Source organism: Panthera pardus, unplaced genomic scaffold (genome assembly GCF_024362965.1).
Source record: "Panthera pardus isolate Hobbes unplaced genomic scaffold, ASM2436296v1 HiC_scaffold_24, whole genome shotgun sequence".
NCBI lineage: Eukaryota > Metazoa > Chordata > Mammalia > Carnivora > Felidae > Panthera > Panthera pardus.
Window position 1 is genome coordinate 91,498,182 of NW_026526810.1, and position 20,876 is coordinate 91,519,057.

Below are 20,876 nucleotides of genomic sequence, written 5' to 3' on the forward strand. Positions count from 1 at the left end.
TCTGCTGCCTCTGCAGTTACTTCCTCCACTGAACCCGTCAAAGTCATCCATGAGGGTTAAAATCAGCTGCCTCGAAAGTCCTGTTCTTATTGATATTTTGACCTATTCCAATGAAGTACGAATGTTCTTAATGGCATCTAGAATGGTGACTCCTTTCTAGGTTTTCAGTTGACTTTGCCCAGGTCCATCAGAGGACTCACTATCCATGGTAACATTAGTTTTATGGGAAGTATTTCTTAAATAATAAAACCTGGAAGTCGAAACGACTCCTTGATCCATGAGCTTTAGAAAGGATGTTGTGTTAGCAGGCATGAAAGCACATTAACCTCAGTGTACATCTCCATCAGAACTCTTGAGTGACCAGATGTACTGTCAATGAGCAGTAATATTTTAAAAAGAATCTTTTCCTGAGTGGTAGGTCTCAATAGTGGGCTTAAAATACTCCATAAACCATGTTGTAAACAGATGGGCTGTCATCCAGGCTTTGTTGTTCCACTTATAGAGGACAGGCAGAGTAGAGTTAGCATTATTCTTAAGGGCCCTAGGATTCTCAGAATGCTAAATGAGGATTGGCTTAAACTTAAAGTCACCTGCTAGCTGCATTAGCCCCTGGAGAGGAGTCAGCCTGTCCTTTGAAGCTTTGAAGCCATGCATTGACTTCTCCTCTCTCGTTATGAGAATCCTAGATGGCATCTTATTCCAATAGAAGGCTGTTTTGTCTACACTGAAAATCTGTTTCGTGTAGCCACCTGAGCTACATCTTCTAGATAACTTGCTACAGCTTCTACATCATCACCTGCTACTTTACTTTGTACTTTCATGTTATGGAGATGGCTTCTTTCTTTAAACTTCATGAACCAACCTCTGCTAGCTTCATACATTTCATCTGCAGCTTCCTCAGCTCCTTTAGCCTTCACAGACTTAAAGAGAGTTAAGGCCTTGCTCTGGATTACTCTTTGACTTAAAAGAATGTTGTGGCTGGCTTGATCTATCCAGACCTCTAAGTAAAGCTTTTTTGCTTTTTTATCATTTGTGTGTTCGCTGGAATAGCACTTTTCCTTTGATAACTCCTCCTTTGCGTTTATAACTTGGCTAACTGGTATAGGAGGCCTAGCTTTCATCCTATCTTGGTTGTTGACATGCCTTGCTTACTAAGTTTGATCATTTCTAGTTTTTGATTTAAAGTGAGAGACGTGCAACTCCTCCTTTCACATGAACACTTGGAGACCATTGTAGGATTGTTAATTGTCCTTATTCCAATATTGTTTCATGGGGAATGGAGAGGCCAGGGAGATGGGGAATGGCTGGTTGGTGGAGCAGTCAGAGCACCCACATTTATCGATTAAATTCATTGTCTTATCTGGGCACAGTTTATGGCACCCCTCCCCCAAAGTTACAATAGTTACATTAAAGATCACTGATCTTTAATCATAGATCACCGTTATAAATATAATAATGATGAAAAAGTTTGAAATATTGTGAGGATTACCAAAATGTGATGCAGAGACACAAAGGTAGCAAATGCTTTTGGAAAAGTGGTGCCAACCAGATTTGCCACAAACCTTAAATTTGTCAACAAGCAAACAAAACCATACACACACAAACATCATCTGTGAAGTCCAGTAAAGCAAAGTGCAATAAAACAAGATGTGTATGTATTTTAAAAACAACTGGATGCTAAAAAGTAATGACTCTAAGGAAACTTGTTCTCAACAGTGGGGGATTTTTCCCCAAGGGGGCATTCGACAATGTCCAAAGAAATTTTGGATTGTCACAACTGGGAGGTGGGGGGATTCTCCTGACATCTAGTGAGTAGAGGCCAGGGATGCTGCTGAACGTCCTACAATGCACAGGATGTCCCACAGTGCAAAGGATATTTTACCCATGATGTCAATAATGCCAAGGTTAAGAAACCCTGCTATAGAATCTTCCTTGTCCAAGGACATGTATGTAGTAAGTGAAACATCCCTCCCTTAATGAGCATATACTACACCTGCCAATCGGAGGTTAAATGAAGTCTGAGTAGGGGAGACAGACAAGAAACATAAGCTACTGAACTGTTAGTGTAAAGATAGTGCTTTGAAATAACAAAGTATATTCGCGCAAATGAGTCATCCATGAAGCAGAATTTCTAACTGAATATGTGTCAGTCACAGGGCCAGCCCAAATTCAAGGGAAGGGGAAATAGATCCCATCTCTTAATGGGAAGCATGGCAAAGAGTTTACAGTTTTCTTTAATATAGCATAAGTCCTTAACAGGAGCACCTGGCACATAGTAAGTGTGTACTAAATGTTAGCTATAATCAGTGCCTTTTCTGAACAGTAGGTGAACCTTGGCATTTGCTGTTTCCTCTATTTGGAAAAGTCTTCCCGAGGTGGATGGATGGAGGCATGGATGGATGGATAAATGGAAGGAAGGAAGGAAGGGAGGAAGAAAATGGCATCCCTCTCTTAATTCTGTTATCAGTTCATATATCTACTTACCAGAAATGCTTCCCCTGATTACCCTGTATGAAATAGCATCTACACTACCACCTTATCTCCATCAACTCTGTCATCTACTCTGAGTTTATTTTTCCTCACAGTACATATCACCATCTACATTATATATTTGTCTTTCTCCATCATGGCAGGATATTTGTTTTGTTCAGTGTTATATACTCAGTGCCTACGACAACACTTAGTACATTGTAGGTGTTCAATGTATATACATGGAATGAATGAATGAATAAATGAATGAGGAAAAAACCCAACTCATTTTACCAAAGGCATTTTGATATCACTTTTAGGATACCATACATTGAAAGACCATATACTATTTATTCCAAAATGATATTAGCCACAGTATTCATATACTTAATGCTGTCCGCTATTATGTCATCCCATGAGAGTTATCCGTCAGGATACGTGTGTTCTTGGGAAGCAGAGGCAATATCATCATCTTAAGTTTCTTGGCAGTGGTATGTTCCTAACTACATTTCAAGCTCAAGGATGCAGGGGCACGTCTTCTATTGCTGTTGTATTCTGCTTTTCAGCAAATAAATACAATACTGTGTGTGTAACCTGAGCTTCCTAAATGTATAGTCATTAAATTAAAAGGGCTCTTTGTGATCCAGCTTTCCAAGATAATTTTTCATCTTGTTTTTGTTAGGTAGTAAAGATACCTTATTGACTGTTGAAATATGACTACTAACCATGCTTGCCTTATAGTAATCACCGTAGCACATTACCACCTTTCACTTTTTTCAGGGTGACAGTCTCAGAATTGAGAATCCTCCTTTGCTTCCATTCAAAGTGAGACTATATTATGTGTGTTGGAAATTTCTGGTAACTTACTTCTTTTATTTTTAATTAACCTTTTTAATATAGAATACTTTCAAATATATAGGAGTTGCAAAGAGTATAGGAGTCCCTACATACCCACATGTACCCACTTCCCCCTGTTGGTAACATCTTACATGAGTGTGCTATATTTATCACAACTAATAACCATTATTGATGCATGATAATAAACTAAAGGTCATACTTTCATTCTGGGATGACCCAGTTTTAAAGGTTAATTCTAATAATTTCTAAAAAAAAAAAAAAAAATGAAAGTCTCTATTCATTGTACACATATACCAGGTAGTAGCTTCCTGTTTCTTTAAAGAAACAAAGTAACTACCCAGTGCGGCTTATCAGGAAGTAAGGGACTTATAATAACGTGGGTTTAAAATTCAAGTGGGGGAATCTAATAGCTTAACATATTTTATTTGTAAGTTGGGTATTAATAAAGATGACAGGATGTGGGGTTTGATCATTATTAAAGGTGTGTTTTTGTTGCCTGGAAATCTGATCCTACAACATGGTATGTTCATGGATACCTGTCTTAAAATCAATAATCTATCCTAAGATCACTGGGCAGAAAAGGACTGCCTGGAGTAGGAAATGTGCCCTCCTGGGGCCGAGTTGGGACTTAGCTGAGGACACAGCAGAGGTAGCCAATGGCTCACAGGCTAATTTCAACAACTCAAATTGGTATAAATTTAGCCTAATTCTTTTCCCTAGGAATGTCCAATTTCAGATTAAATTTTATACTGGAGTGTATTAGAGACATAGGCATTTTGCTGTTTCACTGGAATCTTTTAATCAGTTTTAATGCAGTCCTGGGTAAAATAAAAACGTAATCCTATCTCTTTTTTAGGACATTTTAGTTTGCCATCCTCAAAGCAGAAAAGGCAGCAATGAGGCAGTGCTGCTTCTTAAAGACTCTGCTTTTCATTAATTTTTCTTCAGTAATCCTCTTCCAGTCCTTTTTTTTATTACATTATTTGAATCATAAAATAAGTAAAAATTGTACTCAAATGAAATTTGAAAATTATTTTAATGAAGCTCTAGAAACATCTCAAACACCAGAAGATGTTTTTTTCCTTAGTTTATTTTTTAAATTCTAGAAAGTAGGTCAGTAGAAATATCCCTCTTTTAACTGTTTTAATTAGGAATGGAAAATTATAGGAATAACTCAATTTGAAGTGTAGATTTAAATAAGAAGAATTACACTGGGATTAATATCACTTAAGGGTTTGAATTTAAATAAGATTTGTTTAGTCATAGCTTAGTATTTCTTCTTGAAAAGATTTTAATAGCAGAGAGGAGACCTAAGTATTAGAATAGATCAATATGTAGGAAAAAAATTTGCCATGAAATTGACAAGGAGATTGTTTTACAACCATATTTCTCAAATAGTATGTTTAAGAATATTATTCTATAGAACCTTAATAGATAAATCTTAGAGGTGGGGAAAGTATTCGGTGACCAAGTAAATATGAGAAATATTAAGTTAAACAAATTTAGGAAGTTGCCTGCAGTATTCCTCAGAGCCTTTAACACTTTGTTTCAGAGAAGGTATATATAGGGTCCTCTGTTTCTCCAACTTATTTATCCCTAGGTCACCTAGTAACACTTTTCAGGGAAGTGTTCTAATACAAAAATTTGACCTGTTTTAGGAATTTATACCTTTGAAAATATTGAGTACTTTTCAGAAGTCCTTATATGTTGCTTATTCCTCATTCTGTACCTCATGATGTTTTCCCAGTGTATGCTATGAAAGTATTCAACTGTTTGCACAGTACCTTCCTTCTGTTAACTCAAGTGCGGTCTTTATACATGACTATGTGTCAGAAATACCTGGGAGCTTTTTTTAAAAGATTAAGATTCCTGAGTCCTGACCTGGGAGATTCTGAGTGAGTAGAAATGTCACTGCACTCAGGATTCTGTATTTCTTACAGACACTGAAGTGATTCTGATGCAGCCAAAATGGGTCTTCCAATTGGTGCTTTGGAACTGTTGAACTGAAAGTGTGCATCTGTCAGACCAGTGATTGGATTTGGCGTGTACTTAGTTTGTGGTCGTATAACACATGGGCTAACCATCCCATACTGGAGATAAACTTCAGTGTTGACCTCCAGTGACCCTATAGGGTGATGTGCTGGCTACAATCTTAATGTGAAAGAATTGCTATTATCCTTTAAGAAAAACAAAATACTTGTAAGGGGGCTTTCGGTCACCTTCCTAATAAGGAAATACTGTATGTAAGATTACCATTTGTTTTTATTTAATTTAAGTAGCTTCCTTGTTGGTGGCATTTTATTCATACTTTAAAAAGAAATGCTAGGGGTGCCTGGGTGGCTCAGTTGGTTGAGCGTCCGACTTCGGCTCAGGTCATGATCTCGCGGTCCGTGAGTTCAAGCCCCGCGTCGGGCTCTGTGCTGACAGCTCAGAGCCTGGAGCCTGTTTCAGATTCTGTGTCTCCCTCTCTCTGACCCTCCCCTGTTCATGCTCTGTCTCTCTCTGTCTCAAAAATAAATAAACGTTTAAAAAAAAAAAAAAAGAAATGCTAGTTTGTATTTACTCATAGTGCCATATAAGATTATATTCTCTCCCATCTTCCTGCTCATAACAGATGGACATTTAACCTTAAGCAAATAGACCAGATTATATCTCATTTATGCGTTGATTTATGTGAGCACTGACAGTAGCTTTTCTGTTAGAACTGTGTGGTTATGTACTCGGAAAACTATAGAATACTTACGCCTAAGGAAATTGAAGAGGACACAAAGAAATTGAAGAGCATTCCATGCTCATGGATTAGAAGAACAAACATTGTTAAAATGTCTATACTATCCAAAGCAATCTACACAGTTTATGCAATCCTGAAAAAAACAAAACAAAACTGGAAGCATCACAAACCCAGATTTCAAGCTATATTACAAAGCTGTAGTCATCAAGACAGTATGGTACTGGTACAAAAACAGACACATAGATACAGTGGAGCAGAATAGAAAAGCCAGAAATGGACCCACAACTATATGATCAACTAATCTTCGACAAAGCAGGAAAGAATATCCAATGGAAAAAAGACGGTCTCTTTAATGAATAGTGTTGGGAAAACTAGACGGCGACATGCAGAAGAATGAAACTGGACCACTTTCTTACACCATACACAAAAATAAATTCAAAATGGATGAACGATCTAAATGTGAGACAGGAAACCATCAAAATCCCAGAGGAGAACACAGGCAGCAACCTCTTTGACCTTGGCCAGAGCAGTTTCTTACTAGACACATTGCTGGAGGCAAGGGAAACAAAAGTAAACATGAACTATTGGGACTTCATCAAAATAAAAACCTTCTGCATAGTGAAAGAGACAATCAAAATTAAAAGGCAGCTTATGGAATGGGAGAAGATATTTGCAAATGGCATATCTGATAAAAGGTTAGTATCCAAAATCTATAAAGAGCTTACCAAACTCAACACCCAAAAAACAAATAACCCAGTTAAGAAATGTGCAGAAGACATGAATAGACACTTTTCCAAAGAAGACATCCGGATGTCTAACAGACACATGCAAACATGTTCAACATCACTCATCATCAGGGAAATACAAATCAAAACCACAATGAGATACCACCTCACACCTGTCAGAATGACTAAAATTAACAACACAAGAAACAGCAGATGTTGGTGAGGATGCAGAGAAAGGAGAGCCCTCTTTCATTTTTGGTGTGAATGCAAACTGGTGCAGCCATTCAAAAGAACAGTATGGAGGTTCCTCAAAAAACTAAAAATAGGATTACCCTACGATCCAGCAATTACACTATTAAGTATTTACCCAAAGGATACAAAAATACAGATTCAAAGGGGTACATGTACTCCAAGGTTTTCAGCAGCATTATCAACAATAGTGAAACTACAGAGAAAGCCCAAATGTCCATCAGCTGATGAATGGATAAAGAAGATGGTGTGTGTGTGTGTGTGTGTGTGTGTTGGGGGGGGGGGGGTGTATTACACACATTTGCAATGACGTCGATGGAGCTAGAATGTATTATGTTAAGCAAAATAAGTCAATCAGAGGAAGACAAATACCATATGATTTCACTCATGTGGAACTTAAAAGACAAAACAGATGAACATATGGGAAGGGGGGTAGGGAAGAAGAGAGAGGGAAACAAACCCCAAGAGATTCTTAATGGTAGAGGGTTGATGGTGGGAGGTGGGTGAGAGATGGGCTAGATGGATGATGGGTATTAAGGTGGGCACTTGTGATGAGCACTGGGTGTTGAATATAAGTGATGATAAAAAAAGAAAGAAAATGTGTGGTTATACTCTCTGGCAAAACAATTTTGTATTCTTAGAAATTCTTTTCTGCATCATACAAATATAGCTGGAAAGAGACAATATAAATAATTACTATTGGGGAAAAATAATTACTGTTTGAGAAGCAACTAGTCTTAATCTTGGCTGAATATTGTTATATTAGCAATAATATATGAAAAAGTAGACACACCCATTAAAAGTAGAATATATCCCCCGCTGTTTTAAAATTATTCTGCAAAGTCTTGCCAATGCAATAAGACATGAAACAAAGGGTGTGAGTGTTGAAGATTAGAGATAAAATCTTCATTACTTGCAAAAAAAATTGCATATATTGAAAACCTGAGAGAAATTTAAAAATGTGTTTAATAAACTGAATAGATATGAGAGGGTATCTACAAAATCCACAGTTCTTTTGTATACAAACATGGTTTGATAGATAGTTTTGTTATTTCTAGGTATTAATTGGTTGGTGAAAAGAAACAGAAAAATTGTTTGCATTGTCAGGTTAAAGAATCGGGAGAGAGAGCAGCACCATAAAATCTCAGGGAGAAAAAAAGTTGTCAGGAGGGCTTAACCTTGGTAAGAGTGAGATCGGTTGAAGTGAATCCCAGATTCTGCTGATGGTCTGGAGGTCACTGGCTTCCTTTGGCAGAGCCATGGTGGTGAAGTGAAGGAAGTGAAAGCCAGACCACAGCAGTTAAAGAAGGAATGTGATGTAAGAGCCAAGGCATTTATTTGAGTTTGCGATGGGAAAAAAGATTGAGAATTTTGTTGTTGTTGCTGGTTTGTCATTCTGTTTGTTTATGGAACCCTTTGTTATCTCCCATGCGAGACTGGAAACTTCTCAAAGGCAGGCTCTCTCTGCTTCTGTGAGCCCTGGAGGACACAGCACAGCCTCGAATGTATGAGGCGCTCATTGGCTCTATGTTTAATTCATGACGATGAATGAAAGTTTTGAAAGAGTTGATAGTGGGCAAAATACAGAATGAATTTCAGTGAGTTCTCATTTATTAAAGCAGGCAGCCCTCGCGTTGAGACGTGCTGTCTTTGTGCCAACAGAAGCAGTTGTGCTGCTGCTCATGTCCCTGTCTCTCTCCTCACCAATCTCACTGCCTTCATTTATGGCTGGCTTTTGGGCTTTTTTACAGCTATGAAACCTACGTAGTGGAACATCACGCTGCTTCTCCCGTAGGGCGTGTGATGAGGAACGGAGTTTGGCTTTGGAGTGCTCGGAACCAGAGGAATTGCCGAGGACTCGGAGCCCAGCCCTGACCACTGGAGAGCCCACAACACGATGAACAAATTGAATTTCCACAACAACAGAGTCATGCAAGACCGCCGGAGTGTGTGTATCTTCCTTCCCAATGATGAATCTCTGAACATCATCATAAATGTAAGTAGATTCGACTTGAGAAATGTTTGAATGTCCTGTTCCCACCAGTGGCCACATTCAAGTTATTACCTGGTGAAGGGTGAGAGCGTTACAGAATGAGACCATTAATAATGTGACAGAAGTGGGGGGTTAAAGTTGTCTACAAACTTTGAATTATGGCTTTAGAGCGACTGCCCTCAATATTCTTTCACCTGGGGAGGGCGGAATTACAGAATTTTGGTTACTATATTATAGAAAAACAAACACCTTGCTATTTTAAAGCTGTGTCTTGAAATATAAATTTTTATGAATATATAATATGATTTTGCTTTTTAAATGTTTTTGAGTTGTCACACACATGATAAGGTAATAATTGCTAGCTTCTTAATATGCATCTTGATCATTAATCGTAGCCTAAGTCTAGCCAATTTTAAGGACAGGCTGTGCACTTGAGCACTAAGCTGTTGCTATGGTTCAGGAGTCAAGGGTAACTCTCTTAGTTGACCTGGACATTGAGGAATATGGTACTGTTTTTCTTAACTTCTAAAACTGAGTTGTAATCTACATACAGCAAAGTACAGGAATCATAAGCATGCAGCTCAGAGAATTTTTACAAGTGTATACACCCCTATAACCATCATCCAGCTTGAGATACAGTATATTTCCAGCATCCCAGAAAGATCTTTTATGACTTCTCCTTGTCAGTCATCTCTACCCAAAGGGTAATAAGTATTCCCTCCCCTATAGAGTAGTTTGCTTATTTCTGAACTTCATGCAGCTGGAATTACATGGTGTGTTTTCTTTTATATGTAGCTTCTTTCAGTCAACTTGGCCTATGAAATTCACTTATGTTATTGCACATAACACTAATTCTTTTTCATTCTTGTGTAATATTCCATTGTATGAATATGCCCAATTTGTTTATCCATTTATTGTTGATGGATATTGGGTTGTTGTAAGTATTGGGCTATTACTATGAGTAAAAGTGTTAAGAGCATTTTATGTATATGCACATGTGTATACATTTCTGAGCCTCACCTAAGAGCTGAACTGTGAATCATAAAGGATACCTGTGTTTAGCTTTGGTAGACACTGCCAAACAGTTTTATGGTAATCAGAATCATGCCTAGCACTTTTCAGCTCCTCTCCCTGTTATCGACTTTCATATTCTTCCTTTTACTGATTGTATTCAGATGGAATTAGGAAAAATACTGCCTCAGTGCAATGCCTTAAATTAGTTTTCTTTTTTTCCTTTTTCTTTTTCTTCTTTGATCTTTATTTTTGATAGAGACAGAGACAGAGTATGAGCAGGGGAGAGGCAGAGAGAGAGGGAGACACAGACTCTGAAGTAGGCTCCAGGCTCCAAGCTATCAGCACAGAGTCCAATGTGGGGCTCAAACTCACGAACTGCGAGATCATGACCTGAGCCACAGTCAGATGGTTAACCTACCGAGCCACCAAGGCACCCCTTAGTTTTCTTTGTTAACCCAATTGCTATATAAAAGAATATTTCTAAGTGTTATACTGAATATATATGGCATTTAAATAGCTTCATTACAAAATTTACACAGGAAATGGCTCTGCTTATCACCGTAATTATTTTGGTTTTATTCTGACAACCACCACAGTTTCTGGGTTTTAGTTTCTTGATTTACTGATATAACCTCGTTTTTGCTTATAGGGATTGTCTGAGCATCAAACCTACCTCTTGGATGAATTTTATCATCTGTGGGGCAGAATTTCTGTTCATCAGCAACATTGCTATTGCAATGTTGTACCCAAAGTTGTTTTTGAGTATGTGAAGTGATAGGCTATCATTTTTACAACATTTGGGTTTTTTTTTTTTTTTTAATCTAATAAAACTTGGCAGCTTATCTTTTTCAGTGTGGTCATGGTCAAAATATATAAAATGTAATTTTTCTTATACAGGTGAATATGCTATTTCAGTTTTTATATACAGTTATATAAAGAGATACTAAATTTTTTTAAAATTCAAAATCCAGGGCATATAGCCTAAGCTATAAGAAGTTAAGAAACTTCTCTCAGTTCCATTTATATGTTTCCACCCAGAGAGTTGTATATCCTTGTGTTCATGTGTGCATCTATGCGCACATACAGGATACGGAACAAAACCTTACTGACCTCAGGTGAGTGGAAGGAAGACTAATCTGGCTTCATGAAGAATACCGAGAGCCAGCTAGAATTTTCAAAGAGATTAACTTGTCCTAAAATCTCAGCTAAGGAAGATAATTATGAATAACAACCATGCTACAATCATACTATGTAATTGTGTATATTGTTAGTGCATAGCATCATTCCCAATGCTTACATAGTAGCTGCTATTATTACTTTAATTCCTCATCAGAGATTCATGTTACATCTCTTCACTTTCCTTATTTTGTAACATTAGTGTAATATCCCTACAGGATGGGCAGGGCTGTGATCATGAATTGCACAGCCATACATCGTCATCATTAAGGAGGGTTTTAGAGTCGGGGTGCCTGGGTGGCTCAGTCGGTTGAGCGTCCGACTTCGGCTCAGGTCATGATCTTGCGGTTGGTGAGTTCAAGCCCCGCGTCAGGCTCTGTGCTGGCAGCTCAGAGCCCGGAGTCTGCTTCAGATTCTATGTCTCCCTCTCTCTCTGCCCCTCCCCGGCTCATGCTCTGTCTCTCTGTCTCTCTCTCTCTCTCTCTCTGTCTCTCTCACTGTCAAAAATAAACATTAAAAAAAAAAAAAAAAAGGGTTTTAGAGTCACAGGGACTGAAGTTGAAATCTCTACTCCTTGACATACTCTGCAGCCTTGGGCAAGTTGGTTTTTTGCTCCAGTTTCCTCATCTGTAAAGTAGAGATGATCTTACTGTCCTCATCAGGGTCGTTGTAAGGATTTAAAGATGTGACATGAATAAACTGTTCATTGTAGTGTGTGGCAGCTGAGCATTGCTCAGTACGTGAGCCCTTAACAGAGTAGCGCTTGTTTTCATTTCTTTGAGCTATGTTTGTGCATTTCATTTGGGAGCTCTGTTAATGAAACTCAAATAGAGAATCCGAACCCCCTGTGGGCCTGTTGAGATCTTCTTACTCCAGGGCATGTAGACCCCGCTGCCATGTCCAGACCCTTCTCTAGCAAGTAATTGAACAAAGGAGGGAGGAGGGACTCAGTTAAGTAGTATGGAGGCCCCTCATTGCTGGAAAGCCAGTGCAGGACTGCCAGAGCTCTGCCTTTTCCTTCCAATGTTATCTCTGCATTCATAAAATAGTAATTGTTATTTGTATGGCTGTAACATAGCAAATTAACTGTAACAAAACCAGTTTTATCAATGGTTTCATTTGTTTCATCATTTCTAAATATTTTTTACACAAAGATGATTTATTCCTTGACGTGTAGTTGGTAGAATGTTGTCTTTCTACATGTGAGGTATATTTAGTGTCTGATCATTCTAGTTTCTCCATGAGGTTGAACTAGTAGGGGCTGTTTTAAATGATTTTAATCATCAGATAAATACTAAATATGGAAACTTGGAAAATTTTGGAAATAAAATTATGGTAAATGTAAGAGCCACAAAATTTTTGAGTGATATAAATAGTGGCCAAGAGTTTATACTTGTTCACTAAAACTAAGGTAAACAATTCTTTTTTTTCTGGAATATATTTAAAAAAATTTTTTTAACAATTATTTATTGTTGAGAGAAAGAGAGACAGAGCATGAGCATGAGGGGCAGAGAGAGAGGAGGAGACACAGAATCTGAAACAGGCTCCAGGCTCTGAGCTGTCCACACAGAGCCCGATGCGGGGCTCAAACCCACAAACCACGGGATCATGACCTGAGCTGAAGTCGGATGCTTAACCAACTGAGCCACCCGGATGCCCCTGGAATATATTTTAAATGTGCTTGCTCAATAACCATTGACATTTAGGACCAAATGCTTTTTTTTTTTTATTAAAAAGGTCCATATAGAGGATATTTTTAGATAATATTTTAATTCTTATTCTTAATACTTCATATACTCTATAGCACTTTTTAAAGTTCCATTTCTCCTGAAGGTTAAAGAACTTGAAAAATTTCACAATAGGGGCACCTGGGTGGCTTGGTCGGTTAAGCGTCTGACTTCGGCTCAGGTCATGATCTCATGGCCCGTGAGTTCGAGCCCCGCGTCGGGCTCTGTGCTGACAGCTCAGAGCCTGGAACCTGTTTCAGATTCTGTGTCTCCCTCTCTCTGACCCTCCCCCATTCATGCTCTGTCTCTCTCTGTCTCAAAAATAAATAAACGTTAAAAAAAAAAAATTTAAGAAAATTTCACAATCAGCTAAAATGTAGCCTTCAAGAGTCATAATATGCAAATACAAAAAACTCAAGCCTTTTTTCAAAGAAGAGTCACAATTTTAAACAAGAACACTACTTACTCCATAGATGTTACAGAGCTTTATCAGTAGGCCCCAGATACTTGATTTAAATTAGCAGAACAATAATAAGTATATGGGATATATGGAAGAAATGTACAGCATTATTTGAACAACAGTTACAGTTACAACATGGTTTGTTTTATGTATAGTTTGTGGTTTGGAAGTTTTCTGCTAACTTTTTATCACATTTTATCCCAATTGCTTTGTTTATAACATTTTAAAATACAGTAAAAACTAAGGATTAAAGGTATCCTAGATGGTATGGCATCTTAAGTCTCAAATTTGCAGTGTGTATTTCAACTTTATATAATGTTTGATAGTTTTCCCCTTTATCACGTTGGTTAAGCTTATTTGTAAAGTAGAATTAGGACAATATAGAACTCAAAAATACACAGTTTTTTTTAATGAACAAAGAGGATGATTTCCTATTGGCAAATATAGTCTCCCAGTGGTGTTTGTGAGTTTGCAATTCTTCATTTTCCCTAAATTCTTCAGTGGCACATTCATAAAGTGATGTGCTCAGTGGGCCAGAGACTAGCCCATAGTCCTGGTACAGAACAAAAGCAAGAGACCCAAATGGGCATCAGACACCTGCTTTTATCCATCAGACATTTACTGAGTGCCAACTATATATCCTAAAAATAAGATAAGACACGATCCCAGCTTCATTGAGTTCCTGGTGCTTCTAAGCAGCGGAATTGGTGCTTTTGGTCTTAAATAAATACCTTTTGCTCTTTCCATTAGATAAGGTGCTTCAGATTAGTTGCCATTTAATAATGTGGAAAAAGCAGTAAACCTTCACTTGGAATTATCACCATTCTGCATTGTTTGGCTTTCAGTTATCAAGGGGTTTCAGGGGTCTCTTATTTTCTGAATCTGAGTCACATATTAAGGTATGATAAAAAGTCATGAATTCAGAGTTAATTTAGAATTTATCATTAAAACTGTAAGTGGCATCAGTATCATTGCAAGTATAGTACAAGTGAGGGACAAATGCCCCACATAATATATATAGCTGAAATGATAAACTGTCATGTTGTATGTATTTTAAAATATACATTTGGAAATATTTTAATACTTAAATGAGCAAAGTTGTGAGTTGCTGCTTTTGCCATTACTAGCTTATATGACTTTAAGCTTTGTGGGTTGTTCGTTCTTTCTTTCTTTCTTTCTTTCTTTCTTTCTTTCTTTCTTTCTTTCTCTTTCTTTCTTTCAGAGAGAGCAGGGTAGGGGCAGAGAGAGAGAATACTAAGCAGGCTGTGCACTGTCAGCACAGAGCCTGATGCGGGGCTTGAACTCATGAACCATGAGATCATGACCTGAGCTGAAATCACCAGTTGGACATTTAACCTACTGAAGAACATGACATAACATGAAGAAATTGACCATAACATGAAGAAATCATCCATAACATGAAGAAATTGACCTGTATGGTCTCTTAAAGTCAACTCTAAGCTTTAGTGATTCTGAATTCAATGAGACAGACCCAACAGAATTACTGTCCCCCAAAATACTTTATTAAATATTGGAGAAATCATTAAAACTGTGTCTGTTAAAGACTATGTTATTATTCAACATGTGACTTTTCAGGATAGCCTATTCAGAGTTCCAAATTGATATGATTTTTTATGGTTGAATTATACTAGGACTTAGAAAGGACCCTTGTTTAGGTACTTAAAAGGTATAAAAGAATAAAAGTAAGATAAATAAAAGCTAGTTATTCACTCATTGTAATAATATCTAAGTATTTTGCTTAGACCATCAAGAAGAAAACCTTCCTTGTAAAGATACCTGCCTAATTCATGCTTCTGATAATCTGAGTAGGCTGTTTTGGGTACCTTCTGAAATATTTACCATGCGCCATGGGTTTAGAATTAAGGCCTCGTCAATGTGTCATAAGATTTATGAGTCTCGTACAAGATTGCATTGGTACTTTATTGCCATGTTGTAAAAATTCGTATTGTGATAATCAGTATTGAAACACAACGCAGATTAAAGCAATTTCCATGAACCAACAGCGGTTTTTGCTAGTGTCGGCTTGTCCTTTCAAGGCATATATTCAGGGTGTATTAAATTGCCTGATTGTGGCTCAGTATTTGGGTTTGAGTGACTTGTTGTCTCAAGTTGTGTTTTTTGTGTGCTTGTTTGTTTTTCTCTACAGGTTAAAATTCTGTGTCACCAGTTGCTGGTCCAGGTGTGTGACCTACTCAGGCTAAAGGACTGTCACCTGTTTGGACTCAGTGTTATACAAAGTAGGTCTTAGTCCCATCTCTGATAGATTTAGCCAGCTGTCACCGAGGAAGTGATATTTTATAGCTGGCTGTGACTTGATTTGGGCGTATTGTGATAAGATTGTGATTGGCAAAATACCCATAAATTCATCATCATTTTTAGTCTACTATTCGTGTTTTGATCTTAACTGTTGTGTATTTCTTACAAGACTTAGAATTTTAGGCTGTGTATCATAGTTTGAACTTAAAAATCGGTTCCTTTTCAGGAGTCTAAATTTTGTATTTGTTCTTTTCTGTTTTAATGAACCATGCTTGATTTTTGTTTCCTTGCACTCAGGGAACAGCTGTAGCTAGTAGGAAATTATCTTGCATGTTTTTGTAATTTGTTTCATATTTTTTGACATTAAAAAACTTAGGCATAAGAAAAATGGCTTTCGTCTATTCAAGTTTTCTTGCTGTTGACCATATAGTATAACAAAGTGATCTATTAATTTGCTCTTGTTTCCTGTTTTTCCTTCTTAACACCATCTCCTTTTCTTCCAGTCAGACTATAAGACCTAAAGATGGGGGATCAGTTTCTACTTTTACTTTATGTGAAGGCTTTCTTCACATGAAGCCTCCTCCACCTGCCCACGCCCATAATACCTTAGAGTTAAGTTCCCAGGGTTTACCTGCAGCCTTTCCTTATAAGCTTTTTCTTTGAAGTCATATGTTTAAATTTCTCTAATTTACCCTTATGCAAAAAACCTTTTCTATCTTTGCTCAGTTTTTCAGGAATACTTTTTTTGTGTGAAATGTATTTAATTACATTTTATACTTGTAGATGAATCATATTCTACTACTGGAATCGGCTTAAATTTAAAGGCTTATGACATCTTGAGAATCTGGTTAGTACCATAAAAAGCTTAGATCTGCCAAGTTGGAAAGTGTATCATGATCAGCCCTTCTCCTCCAAAATATGAACCATCTTCAGCTGTCTTTTTTTAGGAGAAGCCAGAGAGCTTGGAGCAGGGAACACCTTAGGAACCAATGAATCAACCATTTGCTCTTCAGTTTTTTTCCTGTAGTAGTTAAAGCAATAAAAGCACAGATGCTTAGCTCCGTGTTTCTATTAGTACATCCCTCAGTCATTCTTTCAAGGAAAAGTTTGGGAGAAATAAGATGCTCTATAGATTCCAAAAATTGTTTCTTTTATTCTAAACTCAAAATTAATTCTTTCTTACTACCACGACAGCCAGATTGTTGATCTGTGTTGTTTAACAAGTCAGTCTAATAAAACCAGTTTATGGCTTCCTTAGATTTCAAACTACGAGTTTTTAAGATCTCTTTTTTAAAAGAAAGATTGTAGTGTGGTGAAAGAACATTGGAAAAGGACACAGATGACCTTGTTCCAATTCTAGTTCTACCACTAGCTAGCTATGTAGCTTTAGAAATGTCACTTGACTTCTCTCGACTTCAGTTTTCTCAGGTGTCAGCTGGAGATTACTTCACCCACTTTGCAGACTTCTGATATATGCTTTAGAATTCTTAAAATATAAAGCCATGATCAGACTGTCAGATGGCAGAGATATGGTGGTAGTTTAAAAGTATGTGCTATTACGGTGAACAGTTTCCATTCTGTTCATTATATTGCTTCTTCAGATGGGAATTCAAGCCAAACACAAACCATATTCAACAGGAAGGTTGTCTGGTCTTGTTCACTTCATGTTTAACTGGTAGCATGTGAGATATGGGAGATAATTTGGCTGATCTGATAAGTGGATTTAAGTAGCATCCTTTTGGGTTTTTTTGTTTTGTTTTTGTTTTGTTTTGGTCTCTGGGACCTCTTATCCCTTTCATTCAAATTGGCTGGCTTAATATGCCATTTATAGACAGAGAAACTCTACCCTTCCTGTTCTCTTATGGCTCTTTTTCAAGCAAACCTCTCCAGCATTCAGTCAGGAGTGACAGTGTAGTCAGGTCTGTTATCCTTGGAGAAGTCAAAGAGACACCCTTCCCCTCCAGAGTGAGTACATTTTTATGCAGAGCTTTCCATGAGGACGCTGCCTTAGTGATGGTTAGAGAAAAAGGACTAAACTATTTTAAAAAGATTTACAACTTTGTACAAGATAGGAATGCTGAAGGTTTCTGTTGTGAAATATCTCTCTTTTAAAATATTCTCTTGGGGAAATCTGAAAATTTTAATATTTTTTAACAGCTTGTCTTCATATGTTTAGATCATTTTTACACGGGTTTTTAGCAATCATGGTTTCTGTTCATCTTAAGAACATCATCTCCCTGAAGAAATACTTTAGCATTATTTTTTTTGCATGAGATTCTTCTCATCTTTCCATGGGATCAGTCCAAAGACTGTGTTTTACCAGGGTGTGTTTTATGTGGAAAACACAGAGAAGAAATTGTCTTAAAGAATGTTCTTCACGAAGCGTGGGTCAGACCCGTCACTTGGAAATAGTCAATTATCCTCAATGTTGTCTCATTTCTTATATAGCAGTTAGGATGGTGTTTCTGCCCTGTTTCATTATTCTGCAGCTATGACAGGAGTCCTCTGTGAGCTAAGCAAAAGCATGTTTCTCTAAGAGCAAGTAAGCACAGAGTTGGAAGTTTGACTATGCATTAGGATTGACCATAGAAACTTAGTAAAAGCAGGATGTGGAAGCTAGTATTTCTTCTAAATACTACATATTTTTAATAAGATGTGTTCTGTATTGCGAACTCAAAATAGTTTATAAAGAACCTCATTAATGTCTAGCCAACTTTTTGACTTTTAGTATCTTGTTGATTGTTCACGTTTTGTGTGTGAATTCAGAGCACATTCACAAATTGTGAGGCTTTTTAAAAGAACCCGTTTTTGTGTGTATTTTCTTTAAAAAAAATCATCTTTTCTTTATCATATTGCCTCCTTTTTTAATGTGCAGATAATGAACATGTCTATATGGAGTTGTCACAAAAGCTGTATAAATACTGTCCAAAAGAATGGAAGAAAGAGGCCAGCAAGGTACGACAATACGAAGTCACTTGGGTGAGATTACATTTATGAGCAAAACTATTTTGATTTTTTTAAAAGGTTTATTTTAGCTATTATACATTAGAAAAATATTTAATTTTTTTTTTTAAATTTTTCAACGTTTTTTATTTATTTTTGGGACAGAGAGAGACAGAGCATGAACGGGGGAGGGGCAGAGAGAGAGGGAGACACAGAATCGGAAACAGGCTCCATGCTCCGAGCCATCAGCCCAGAGCCTGACGCGGGGCTCGAACTCACGGACCGCGAGATCGTGACCTGGCTGATGTCGGATGCTTAACCGACTGCGCCACCCAGGCGCCCCTAATTTTTTAAATTTTAATTCATAAAAACACTATGAAGTAGAGAATGAAAAAGGGAAATGTGTAAGTTCTAAAATGTCACATTAATAAAGTATTAATAGCTTATAGCGTATGATAGATTTTGGGTATCTGTTTAAATCATGTTGGATAATAACTTTTTAGTAATTTGGGGATAATACTTTGAAACAAGAACCATGGAAAAAGAACTTGCTTCTCTTCTGTGGCTATGTTAGCCATCAAAACTGATGTTCTAGAAGTTATTCCTAATTTTTAAATCTACTTTTACTGTACTTACCTTTGATACTTTATTACTTTATTATACTGGTGCCTTTATTTAATAAACATCAATTCCATTTACATGGGACATCATTCACAGGGAATTTGCCTAGTGTTTCCACCATATTAATCAGGAATAAGTCCCCAGTGTCTAATCCTAGATCCTCCGATTTGCATTTAAGAATTCTTGGAATAAACGGGAAGGCTACTTGGAAGCTAACTACAAAGTAAGGAACATTAAAGTCTAAATAAACAAACAGCATATTAGAATTTGGTATGTGGAATGTCAGAGGAACAAGAGAACATTTGTAATGAGGAGCAAATGGTCACCACAGGGGATAGAGCTGAGAGAGGAACTGGATCTCAACTAGAAATTTCCACTGGCATTTATTTTTATCTTCCCTTATGTTGTCATTGGCATTACAGTGAATGAGTATCAAATACGTGATGATGCTTTATAACTTCCCAGTTTTGTATGAACTTAATATCCATAACGGACAACTGTCTACCCTCTGCCTAGCCACCACCACCACCCAGCTGCATTAGAAGTAGACAAAACCTTTCAAGGTTTCAAAGTATCTTGCAAGTAATGGTATTTTGTTGCATTTAAAACCCGTTTTGCAGTTACCAAAAATAGCTCTCTTTTTGTATGTGTCCTTGTTTTAGGGTATTGACCAATTTGGACCTCCTATGATCATTCACTTCCGTGTGCAGTACTATGTGGAAAATGGCAGATTGATCAGGTATGAGGACAGGGAGAGACTCTAAACCTTCACTTCCACAAGCACTCACCTTCTAACATAACCATATAAAGTTCTTGTGTGTGTTTGTCTCCATCTGCTAGAATACACATTTCAAAAGAGCAAGGATTTTAAAAGAAATCTTTGTGTACACTCATGTATCCTCAGTTCCTAGAAAAGAGGCACAGTAAGCGCTCTAAATATTTGTGGAATGAATGAATGAATGAATGAATGGATGAATGATAATGTTAGAGTATTGATGAAAATGTTAACAATGTCACTGCCTCACATTGTACTCCCCATTTTCGATAACCAGTCATTCGCCAAAAAGAAGATATTTCATTCAAGAAGGAACTAGCACTTTTGTGAAGAATGGAGAAATTAATTAAAGGACTGTATTCTTTTCTGGTGGAGATGGGGAGTAGGGCAGCAGCAAGAACTCTCTCCTGTAAAAATGGTGTCGATATAGCCTGGTTTTCTTTCCACCTTTGGGGTCTTGCTTCTGTTCTTGGCAGGGGCCTTAAAGCTAAGATTACACCCAGTGGAGCTATCCTGTGAGAATCTTAGATGCAGTTTGGCAAGGGCAGGTAATTGATTCTTCTTCTGGAGGTGGGTGCATGAGCAATTCTATGCTACTGATACAGACTCAGAATTTACCATTTCAAAAGCTCAGTTTATCATTTGTATAGGAGGATTCAGTGCTGGAAAGCTTTCAGAGTTGGTTTTGTTAATGGATAGAAAATGCTGATGGAAAATACTAGAAATGTGAACTCTGTTTTCCTTATTTACTTTCAAACTCTGAGAAACTCCATTAAAAGATACAAAGATACATTTGGCTAATAAGTTATATGTGAGATCTGCTCTTAATATTTGTGTTATTGCCATATGTAAATTAAA

At 37.3% G+C, this 20,876-nt stretch overlaps 1 protein-coding gene across 7 annotated transcripts in view; it reads left to right on the top strand.

The window, feature by feature from the left end:
* FRMD6 (FERM domain containing 6) overlaps positions 1–20,876 on the top strand; it is a 240,031-nt gene that overhangs the window by 191,356 nt on the left and 27,799 nt on the right. For 3 of the 7 annotated variants that reach the window (XM_019451819.2, XM_019451823.2, XM_019451818.2), the window contains 4 exons: positions 8,784–9,028; positions 15,570–15,660; positions 18,555–18,658; positions 19,906–19,982. In XM_019451819.2, coding sequence (XP_019307364.2) covers positions 8,930–9,028; positions 15,570–15,660; positions 18,555–18,658; positions 19,906–19,982 — 371 coding nt within the window. In that variant the 5' untranslated portion in view covers positions 8,784–8,929. Of the gene's footprint in view, positions 1–8,783; positions 9,029–15,569; positions 15,661–18,442; positions 18,462–18,554; positions 18,659–19,905; positions 19,983–20,876 lie in introns of those variants that run through there. The other 4 variants (XM_019451821.2, XM_019451820.2, XM_019451824.2 and 1 more) reach the window with 4 other exon arrangements.